Here is a 12,245-nt window from a genome sequence, read left to right as displayed (position 1 = left end):
CAGAACTTGAAATACTGTGTAAGAATAAAATCAATGAAAAGATAGATAAACACACAGACAGAAAAACAGACAACCAGATTAGTACATAACAAAACTTACTATGTGAGGATGTTCCTGGTAAGTGACATGTAGAATCTCATCAATAGTTCGTATGTGGAGATCATCTTTATAAGCTGGGTCAAACTGAATCTTGAGTGTGTACTCTTCATTGACATCAAGTCTAAGTTCCTGCGATACATAAAATATCATCAACTCATTAACTATAATAATTTAATCTGACGACAAAATTGACTCCTACAGGTAGGCAGATTGTATTTCACAAGGCTACCATCAATTAATTCACACATGAATCTATTCTCCACCATTTCCATTTAGATAGAGAGGTTTCTTTTTGCAGTAACTGAAGGTTTCAAAGATTTACCGTTTCAGAAGTCACTGAACCATCCTCTAGTATGATCTGAAAGGGATACTGTAACTTGAGACCAGTGGACAAAGGCAAGGTGGACACATTCCTCATATTGAGATCTCTCATCTGGAGTGATAATTCTTCCTCTGGCTTCTGTAAACATCACAACAAACACAACTATCTTCAGAATGGATGAAATAAACATTTGGAAAAAATAACACTGATCTGACAGTAAACCCATAATACAATATATAGTTTTACCCATGATACAATATATAGTTTTACCCATAATACAATATATAGTTTTACTATATATATATACAATATATATAGTTTTACCCATAATACAATATATAGTTATACATATAATACAATATATAGTTTTACCCATAATACAATATATAGTTATACCCATAATACAATATATAGTTTTACCCATAATACAATATATAGTTTTGTCTATAATACAATATATAGTACTACCCATAATATGATATATAGTACAATATATAATTATCATACAATATATCATACTACTTTGGTCAACATAATGGTTACCATATCATAAAAAGGGTACAGCTTATTTTACAGCCAGTATGTGGATCAAATTGTAAAAAATTGATAAAATTTGACTCAGCAGCCTATATATACAGGTGCGACTAACCATCCAGTATAACAGTATACAAGTTTGTGTTCAGTAGTTTGTAGGCACCTACAGTAGCTGTGATCCCTAATATGTAGACAGTCTCAATGTAGTGATTCCATTCCTATAAAGATGGTGCTTACCTTGTCCACTCTGAAGTAGACAGCTTTAGTTGAGAACTCTAACAATGGACTGATGAAGTCAGCTGATACATCCACTCTCATGATCAATTCCTTCCCACCTTGACGCCCAATAATGGCGTGACACAAGAGTCTTTCTTTCACATTCTGAGGACTGCAACATTAAAAATATAAAACTTTCAGTCAACAGCAATTCATGTTCAGTCCTCCTGAGCTATACCATTAGATAATAATTCATTAACACATTGATGTTCCTACATCAGTGAATGGTTGATATCATACAATTGTGACAATACTCCTGTCTCAATCATTCTGCCAGGCAAGAAAAGAAAATTAAAGTGTTGATACACTTGTCTAACGTAAGTGAATGTGGTTATACCTGTCCAGAGTGACAGTGTGAATACACCTGTCCAGAGTGACAGTGTGAATACACCTGTACAGAGTGACAGTGTGAATACACCTGTCCAGAGTGACAGTGTGAATACACCTGTACAGAGTGACAGTGTGAATACACCTGTCCAGAGTGACAGTGTGAATACACCTGTCCAGAGTGACAGTGTGAATACACCTGTCCAGAGTGACAGTGTGAATACACCTGTACAGAGTGACAGTGTGAATACACCTGTACAGAGTGACAGTGTGAATACACCTGTCCAGAGTGACAGTGTGAATACACCTGTCCAGAGTGACAGTGTGAATACACCTGTCCAGAGTGACAGTGTGAATACACCTGTCCAGAGTGACAGTGTGAATACACCTGTCCAGAGTGACAGTGTGAATACACCTGAGTGACAGTGTGAATACACCTCCAGAGTGACAGTGTGAATACACCTGTCCAGAGTAACAGTGTGAATACACCTGTCCATAGTAACAGTGTGAATACACCTGTCCATAGTAACAGTGTGAATACACCTGTCCATAGTGACAGTGTGAATACACCTGTACAGAGTGACAGTGTGAATACACCTGTCCAGAGTGACAGTGTGAATACACCTGTCCATAGTAACAGTGTGAATACACCTGTCCAGAGTGACAGTGTGAATACACCTGTCCAGAGTGACAGTGTGAATACACCTGTCCAGAGTGACAGTGTGAATACACCTGTACAGAGTGACAGTGTGTGAATACACCTGTACCAGAGTGACAGTGTGAATACACCTGTCCAGAGTCACAGTGTGAATACACCTGTCCAGAGTGACAGTGTGAATACACCTGTACAGAGTGACAGTGTGAATACACCTGTCCAGAGTGACAGTGTGAATACACCTGTCCAGAGTAACAGTGTGAATACACCTGTCCATAGTAACAGTGTGAATACACCTGTACAGAGTCACAGTGTGAATACACCTGTCCAGAGTGACAGTGTGAATACACCTGTCCAGAGTGACAGTGTGAATACACCTGTCCAGAGTGACAGTGTGAATACACCTGTCCAGAGTGACAGTGTGAATACACCTGTAAAGAGTGACAGTGTGAATACAGAGTGACAGTGTGAATACACCTGTCCAGAGTGACAGTGTGAGTCCAGACAGTGTGAATACACCTGTCCAGAGTGACAGTGTGAATACACCTGTCCAGAGTGACAGTGTGAATACACCTGTCCAGTGAGTGACAGTGTGAATACACCTGTCCAGAGTGACAGTGTGAATACACCTGTCCAGAGGAACAGTGTGAATACACCTGTCCAGAGTGACAGTGTGAATACACCTGTCCATAGTGACAGTGTGAATACACCAGTGTGAATACACCTGTCCAGAGTGACAGTGTGAATACACCTGTCCATAGTAACAGTGTGAATACACCTGTCCAGAGTGACAGTGTGAATACACCTGTCCATAGTGACAGTGTGAATACACCTGTCCAGAGTGACAGTGTGAATACACCTGTACAGAGTGTGTGAATACACCTGTCCAGAGTGTGTGAATACACCTGTCCAGAGTGACAGTGTGAATACACCTGTCCATAGTGACAGTGTGAATACACCTGTCCATAGTGACAGTGTGAATACACCTGTCCAGAGTGACAGTGTGAATACACCTGTCCAGAGTGACAGTGTGAATACACCTGTCCAGAGTGACAGTGTGAATACACCTGTCCATAGTAACAGTGTGAATACACCTGTCCATAGTGACAGTGTGAATACACCTGTACAGAGTGACAGTGTGAATACACCTGTCCATAGTAACAGTGTGAATACACCTGTCCAGAGTGACAGACACCTGTGTGACAGTGTGAATGAAGTGTGACACCTGTCCAGAGTGACAGTGTGAATACACCTGTGACAGTGTGAATACACCTGTCCAGAGTGACAGTGTGAATACACCTGTCCAGAGTGACAGTGTGAATACACCTGTACAGAGTGACAGTGTGAATACACCTGTCCAGAGTGACAGTGTGAATACACCTGTCCAGAGTGACAGTGTGAATACACCTGTCCAGAGTGACAGTGTGAATACACCTGTCCAGAGTGACAGTGTGAATACACCTGTACAGAGTGACAGTGTGAATACACCTGTCCAGAGTGACAGTGTGAATACACCTGTCCAGAGTGACAGTGTGAATACACCTGTCCAGAGTGACAGTGTGAATACACCTGTACAGAGTGACAGTGTGAATACACCTGTCCAGAGTGACAGTGTGTGAATACACCTGAATACAGTGTGAATACACCTGTCCAGAGTGACAGTGTGAATACACCTGTCCAGAGTGACAGTGTGAATACACCTGTCCAGAGTGACAGTGTGAATACACAGGTTCTTGGTACTTCCTAGATTAATGTGACGTGACCAGTACTGACCTGTCCACCATTCCCTCTATATGCATGTCCATACTGGCACCTGGTGGCAGGTCAAATCTGTTGGGGTTCAGCTTGAATATTGGCCGTCTAGGTTCTGGAGGTGGAGGGGTGTTCTGAAAACGATTTTTACACTTTTGTACCAAAAACTAGAGATAGCTCTAAATTACCAAAATATGTAACATACTAACTACCACAGACTTGTTAAGTCAGCAACAGTATCATTCAACTCATTTCAGATTTGTCCAAATTGTCTAAATATCATGTACAACTCCTACCATAATATAATACATATTACTATTACATACTATACATCCTAACATCACACACTTCACATCCTAACATCACACACCACACATCCTAACATCACACACTTCACATCCTAACATCACACACCACACATCCTAACATCACACACCACACATCCTAACATCACACACTACACGTCCTAATATTTCCTACCACACATCCTTACAATATCATAACCCCAATATTTCCAGAAAATCACACAATTATTTACTTGTAGACATACCTTAAACTTCATGTCCAAAGCATTGTATGAAGCCATTTCTTTTTTAGCCTTGGCAATAGGACCAAATCCATCCATACTCCAGACCAGCTGTTGGTGACGACGGCTCTTATTAGTCAATGTGAAAGTCTTCTGGAGGGGACGGTTACTGTTAAAACAAACAACACTTATACAATGTTTATCACAGAACTGACACATCACTCAATGTACACAACTGTTATATTTTTGTGTAATTTACCAGCTTAAACACTCATGTTTTATTTTTTGCGTATTTTAGCAGTAAAATATGATCTATTGTAACATCAGTAGATGAAATAACATTACACACTTACAGAATACATTATAATGTTGTGTTAAAGACCATCGCTGAATGATAACGTTTTGAAGATTTGAATCATGTTTAACAAGGATATTAATCTTGTTTTCATTTCATTTGCAATTTACAAAAATTGTCCAAAACCTTTCATTTTAGATGACCTGAGACATGCTTAACAGAAAAATGCAGAAGCAATCCTATATGAGAGTTAAATTTGTGTAAGGACCTATATCTTACTACATCAGTGGCAACATCATGTATAAACCCATGTACAAGGTACCAGAGCTTTGTCTATGACAAGCTTACCTGAGATTTGTCATTGACAAGTTTACCTTAAATTTGTCACTGACAAGCTTACCCGAGATTTGTCATTGACAAGCTTACCTGAGATTTGTCATTGACAAGTTTACCTTAAATTTGTCACTGACAAGCTTACCCGAGATTTGTCATTGACAAGCTTACCTGAGATTTGTCATTGACAAGTTTACCTTAAATTTGTCACTGACAAGCTTACCCGAGATTTGTCATTGACAAGCTTATCTGAGATTTGTCACTGACAAGTTTACCTGAGATTTGTCTGAGATTTGTCATTGACAAGTTTACCTTAAATTTGTCACTGACAAGCTTACCCGAGATTTGTCATTGACAAGTTTACCTGAGATTTGTCATTGACAAGCTTACCTGAGATTTGTCATTGACAAGTTTACCTTAAATTTGTCACTGACAAGCTTACCCGAGATTTGTCATTGACAAGCTTACCTTAAATTTGTCACTGACAAGCTTACCCGAGATTTGTCATTGACAAGCTTATCTGAGATTTGTCACTGACAAGTTTACCTGAGATTTGTCTGAGATTTGTCACTGACAAGTTTACCCGAGATTTGTCATTGACAAGCTTATCCGAGATTTGTCACTGACAAGTTTACCTGAGATTTGTCATTGACAAGCTTACCTGAGATTTGTCATTGACAAGTTTACCTTAAATTTGTCACTGACAAGCTTACCCGAGATTTGTCATTGACAAGTTTACCTGAGATTTGTCATTGACAAGCTTACCTGAGATTTGTCATTGACAAGTTTACCTTAAATTTATCACTGACAAGCTTACCCGAGATTTGTCATTGACATGCTTATCTGAGATTTGTCACTGACAAGCTTACCCAAGATTTGTCATTGACAAGTTTACCTTAAATTTGTCACTGACAAGCTTATCTGAGATTTGTCATTGACAAGCTGATCTGAGATTTGTCTGAGATTTGTCACTGACAAGTTTACCTGAGATTTGTCATTGACAAGTTTACCTGAGATTTGTCATTGACAAGCTTATCTGAGATTTGTCACTGACAAGTTTACCTGAGATTTGTCATTGACAAGCTTACCCGAGATTTGTCAATGACAAGCTTACCTGAGATTTGTCATTGACAAGTTTACCTTAAATTTGTCACTGACAAGCTTACCCGAGATTTGTCATTGACAAGCTTATCTGAGATTTGTCACTGACAAGTTTACCTGAGATTTGTCTGAGATTTGTCACTGACAAGTTTACCCGAGATTTGTCATTGACAAGCTTATCCGAGATTTGTCACTGACAAGTTTACCTGAGATTTGTCATTGACAAGCTTACCTGAGATTTGTCATTGACAAGTTTACCTTAAATTTGTCACTGACAAGCTTACCCGAGATTTGTCATTGACAAGTTTACCTGAGATTTGTCATTGACAAGCTTACCCGAGATTTGTCATTGACATGCTTATCTGAGATTTGTCACTGACAAGCTTACCCAAGATTTGTCATTGACAAGTTTACCTTAAATTTGTCACTGACAAGCTTATCTGAGATTTGTCATTGACAAGCTGATCTGAGATTTGTCTGAGATTTGTCACTGACAAGTTTACCTGAGATTTGTCATTGACAAGTTTACCTGAGATTTGTCATTGACAAGCTTATCTGAGATTTGTCACTGACAAGTTTACCTGAGATTTGTCATTGACAAGCTTACCCGAGATTTGTCAATGACAAGCTTATCTGAGATTTGTCAATGACAAGCTTACCTGAGATTTGTCAATGACAAGCTTATCTGAGATTTGTCAATGACAAGCTTACCCGAGATTTGTCAATGACAAGCTTACCCGAGATTTGTCAATGACAAGCTTATCTGAGATTTGTCAATGACAAGCTTACCCGAGATTTGTCATTGACAAGTTTATCTGAGATTTGTCATTGACAAGCTTATCTGAGATTTGTCTGAGATTTGTCAATGACAAGTTTACCCGAGATTTGTCAATGACAAGTTTACCTGAGATTTGTCATTGACAAGTTTACCTGAGATTTGTTAATGACAAGCTTACCCGAGATTTGTCAATGACAAGCTTACCCGAGATTTGTCATTGACAAGCTTACCCGAGATTTGTCAATGACAAGCTTACCCGAGATTTGTCAATGACAAGCTTACCCGAGATTTGTCATTGACAAGCTTATCTGAGATTTGTCATTGACAAGCTTATCTGAGATTTGTCATTGACAAGCTTATCTGAGATTTGTCAATGACAAGCTTACCCGAGATTTGTCAATGACAAGCTTATCTGAGATTTGTCTGAGATTTGTCAATGACAAGTTTACCCGAGATTTGTCAATGACAAGTTTACCCAAGATTTGTCAATGCCAAGCTTATCTGAGATTTGTCAATGACAAGCTTACTTGAGATTTGTCAATGACAAGCTTATCTGAGATTTGTCAATGACAAGCTTACCCGAGATTTGTCAATGACAAGTTTACATGAGCTTACCTAAAGTTTGGTCCAAGGTTGAGGTGAGGAGTGAGTGGAGGGTCAGACACAATAGTAGTTCCTTGTCCATACGCAGTCAGGGGCAGGAATCGTACCTGACTTTCCAGAAAATTAACTTGCAACTTATCCTGGAACCTGTCAACAAAAACATTAATACTGAAATTAATGAATTAGTGGAGAAAGATATATTTTTGTGGCATGTAGAGAACGTAACCAACCTGAGCATTACTATCACATCTCACACAATCATTGTGGTGACTATAGATTTTATATACTTACCTCACACAATCACTATGGTGACTATAGATTTTATATACTTACCTCACACAATCATTGTGGTGTCTATAGATTTTATATACTTACCTCACACAATCATTGTGGTGTCTATAGATTTTATATACTTACCTCACACAATCACTATGGTGACTATAGATTTTATATACTTACCTCACACAATCATTGTGGTGACTATAGATTTTATATACTTACCTCACACAATCATTGTGGTGTCTATAGATTTTATATACTTACCTCACACAATCATTGTGGTGACTATAGATTTTATATACTTACCTCACACAATCACTGTTTTGTCTATAGATTTTATATACTTACCTCACACAATCATTGTGGTGACTATAGATTTTATATACTTACCTCACACAATCACTGTGGTGACTATAGATTTTATATACTTACCTCACACAATCATTGAGGTTAGCTGTAACTGTAAGCTGTAGTGTCTGTTCGGCAGGGATTTCTCCTTGTGCAGGTTCTACACGGAATACTGATTTGTGTCTAACCTGAAACAGAAACTTTACAAGTGTAACAGAGGTCATTTTTTATCTAAATGCCTCCGCTAGGAATCGAACCCGGGACCCCTGGCTTACTAGTCTGACGCTCAACCAATCGAGCTAAAGAGAAGTTCTCTCTAGCCGAGTGGTATATTGCGGCTAGTATTTTTACCAGGGTTACATACTTTCAGGAAAGAACTCCTCACAGCGATGCCGATGGGGCATGGCTAAGTACTAATCCCGGGTCCCTACATGGGCGCCAATGTAAGAGAGGTCATTATTCCTTTTAATGCCTCTGCTAGGAATCGAACCCGGGACCCCTGGCTTACTAGTCTGACGCTCAACCAATCGAGCTAAAGAGAAGTTCTCTCTAGCCGAGTGGTATATTGCGGCTAGTATTTTACCAGGGTTACACAAGTTTAAAGTCTACCACCCATCAGCAGGTGTTACTATGATGACAATGATATATAAAATGCAGGCTGGTCATAGTGATTCCTTTGGAATCTTTGACCCACAGACCTAACAAGCAATAACATGCTTCCTCTCCACACAATCTACCTCAGTACCAAATATGGCCATGTTTGCCAAATATGAACAGAATCACAGCAGCATATAATCATTGTAAATACAACCAAAAATTATCAATAAAACCAAATTTAGAACAATTTTTCTTGTATCTTGTCCACAGAGATTGGATATTAAAACAAAGTATGGTCCACCTTACCATGTGTGCTGTGAACTTTGCTGGAATAAGGGATTCGTTAGACAGGGTGACTTTCATGGGGACGTCGGTCAGTACTGGGATAACATTCCAATCAATATCCATAGGAAAGATATGTACCACAGGTCCCTCTCCTGTACAGCTCATTTGTACTGACTGAAAATATACATAGGGTTCAGCATACCTCAATATCTTGTGATATAGAATAATTGTACAGCCAATAACATGTACACATTGTAATACATTATAAAGTTTGTGTGGTTTTGTTTAAGTTTTTTTGCCATTTTCTACTTTCTGTTATTTTCAAATTTGAAATTATTGCAAATATTGAACTGGCAGATTTTCACAGCTAATTAAGATATTAAAATATTTGGGTCTTGACAACATGTAAAGCAATTATGTGGTATTCTGTTTGATTCAATAATTATTAAGTAGCAAATGTCCAACATAATGAGAAGCACTATTATAGTGAAACAATAGTATGAGATTGTCATTCACTATGCTACTGTGACTGTTTTAACTATGTGCTTGGGGGAGACATGTCTTAGTCAAGTGTCTATCAGACCAAGATAATAAAGAGAGAAACATAAATACAGCAAAATTTAAAGTTAAGTGTAGAGATGTTTTCAGTATGTTTTGTATAAACAAATAAAGAAAAGTGGTACACAGTACTGGCCAAACATTGCTACATCTTGTCCTTGTAAGTTGAAATCACATATTGGCCTCTGATATGGAATCTGAGAAAGATCCAGCATGTACTTCTCAAGAAACAATGATAATGAAGTAAAATACAACTCCCCACTCGACAAAAAAGAAAAAAAAATATGTCTCCATTCCTGTGTGTCTAAAGCATTAAATAATTCAAAAAAATATATTTACCAATGGTGGATCTGGACTTCCAAATATGTTGAAATAGGAGATAACCTGCTGTTCCTCCAACATCTCAGCTTGTATAATGATGGGTACCTCACAGAGTGAGTGTGGCTCCACAATTCCCTACAACGTAAATCATTATAAATCATGTTATATACAAATAACCCCCAGTAAATGATCACCAACAAAAAAATCCCTCAAAAAACTAATACCCAAGAAATAATCCCTACAACATAAACCCTATAAAATGATCACTGTAAATAATCCCTGTAAATAATCCCTGTAAATAATCCCTGTAAATAATCCCTATAAATAATCCCTGTAAATAATCCCTATAAATAATCCCTGTAAATAATCCATGTAAATAATCCCTATAAATAATCCCTGTAAATAATCCCTGTAAATAATCCCTGTAAATAATCCATGTAAATAATCCCTATAAATAATCCCTGTAAATAATCCCTATAAATAATCCCTGTAAATAATCCCTATAAATAATCCCTGTAAATAATCCCTGTAAATAATCCCTATAAATAATCCCTATAAATAATCCATGTAAATAATCCCTATAAATAATCCCTGTAAATAATTCCTGTAAATAATCCCTATAAATAATCCCTGTAAATAATCCCTATAAATAATCCCTGTAAATAATCCCTGTAAATAACCCATGTAAATAATCCCTATAAATAATCCCTATAAATAATCCCTGTAAATAATCCATGTTAATAATCCCTGTAAATAATCCCTGTAAATAATCCCTATAAATAATCCCTGTAAATAATCCCTGTAAATAATCCCTGTAAATAATCCCATGTAAATAATCCCTATAAATAATCCCTGTAAATAATCCCTATAAATAATCCCTATAAATAATCCATGTAAATAATCCCTATAAATAACCCATGTAAATAATCCCTATAAATAACCCATGTAAATAATCCCTATAAATAATCCCTGTAAATAATCCCTATAAATAATCCCTATAAATAATCCCTATAAATAATCTCTATAAATAATCCCTATAATCCCTATAAAATCCCTATGAAATAATCAGTATGAAATAATCCCAGACAATCTCTTTTCATCTATTATAGAGATTTCTTTTATATTACCTACAAAATAGATGGAAACATGAAATTTTACCTTAGGTTTAGGGCTTTTGTAAGTGATGGGCGTGTCACTGTGTACATGCTGTCCCATCAACTCATATTTGGCAGGTAGATCTGTGTCATTATGGAGCTTCACACTGTGTTCGTAGGAATGTCTCAGGAAACAACGACCATAGTCCAGCATTGGGCTCAGCACAGATATATTGGGCACGATACATCTGTTGATATAAACATCACTGTACATGATCTAACCAGCGCATCAATTCCTTATCCTGTTCTTGTTTATTTTATAAACTTTTTAAAGAGAAATTTTAAAGAATGCAAATGTTCATCACCTTTTGGTACATCATCCAGCTTCCCTTTAACACTACAGTCTAGAGTATCATGTATGTCAAAATCCATGCAGTTCAGAAGCAGTTGAATATATAAAAATTTGTAAATTGACAAAAGCCATTAAAATGACACACTAAAATCAAAGTTTATGATTGCAACAACCATCTGAATATAAAGACCTGTAAATGATAAACAGGAGTGGTATAAATTATTAAAACAATTCTCAATTTTGGCTATAAAGTAACAAAAAAACTCCTGATTTCAGTGTCCCAACATTCTAAAGTTTAAGTGAAAGGGCACTGGTAAATCTGATTATGTGTAATGTATATCTGACTGATCCTTAAAATAACAAAACAACTTGGCCCAGACCACTTCATTTCAGGGAAGTTTCAGCTGAATGTTACCAGAAGAATGCAATTTTAACATGTGAAAATTTGTTTTGTGAATGATATACAACCATTCCTTTAAACAAACTTGGTCTAAGCATCTCAGCAAACTACTGGCCAAATAGCTTGACCCATTGGGCTTCTTGTTACTGAGGAGAACACATTGAAAGAAAAAATTTGACACCAGATTTTTGCCAGACAAGACAGACACTGCACCATGGTATCAGTAAACAAAGATGAAAACAAAACTCACTGTCTAGAAACACAAATTTTTGTCAATAACAGGGACAAACTTTCAAAGCAATGGTAGAATTTTTACTTCATGCAAAATCAACGTTAGATGTTAACAAGCTTTAATGAGAATGTACTGACTAGCTGTTAGAAACAGTATTAGTAGCCATTTGTATGTTCCC

At 37.2% G+C, this 12,245-nt stretch overlaps 1 protein-coding gene across 1 annotated transcript in view; it reads right to left on the bottom strand.

Annotated features, from left to right (window-relative positions):
* The window catches only part of LOC132551489 (hydrocephalus-inducing protein-like), a 94,678-nt gene that overhangs the window by 73,299 nt on the left and 9,134 nt on the right, over positions 1–12,245 (bottom strand). Inside the window, exons 12-21 of the mRNA XM_060215634.1 lie at positions 11,148–11,331; positions 10,008–10,124; positions 9,132–9,284; positions 8,313–8,416; positions 7,614–7,748; positions 4,516–4,660; positions 3,987–4,099; positions 1,193–1,343; positions 422–559; positions 100–228 (exon numbers count right to left, since the gene is read on the bottom strand). Of these exons, the coding sequence (XP_060071617.1) occupies positions 100–228; positions 422–559; positions 1,193–1,343; positions 3,987–4,099; positions 4,516–4,660; positions 7,614–7,748; positions 8,313–8,416; positions 9,132–9,284; positions 10,008–10,124; positions 11,148–11,331 (1,369 nt within the window). The remainder of the gene's footprint in view (positions 1–99; positions 229–421; positions 560–1,192; positions 1,344–3,986; positions 4,100–4,515; positions 4,661–7,613; positions 7,749–8,312; positions 8,417–9,131; positions 9,285–10,007; positions 10,125–11,147; positions 11,332–12,245) is intronic.

This window comes from Ylistrum balloti, unplaced genomic scaffold (genome assembly GCF_031769215.1).
Source record: "Ylistrum balloti isolate Yb309-2 unplaced genomic scaffold, AGI_CSIRO_Ybal_v1 Utg370202, whole genome shotgun sequence".
NCBI lineage: Eukaryota > Metazoa > Mollusca > Bivalvia > Pectinida > Pectinidae > Ylistrum > Ylistrum balloti.
This window is presented reverse-complemented; position numbering and strand designations above follow the sequence as displayed.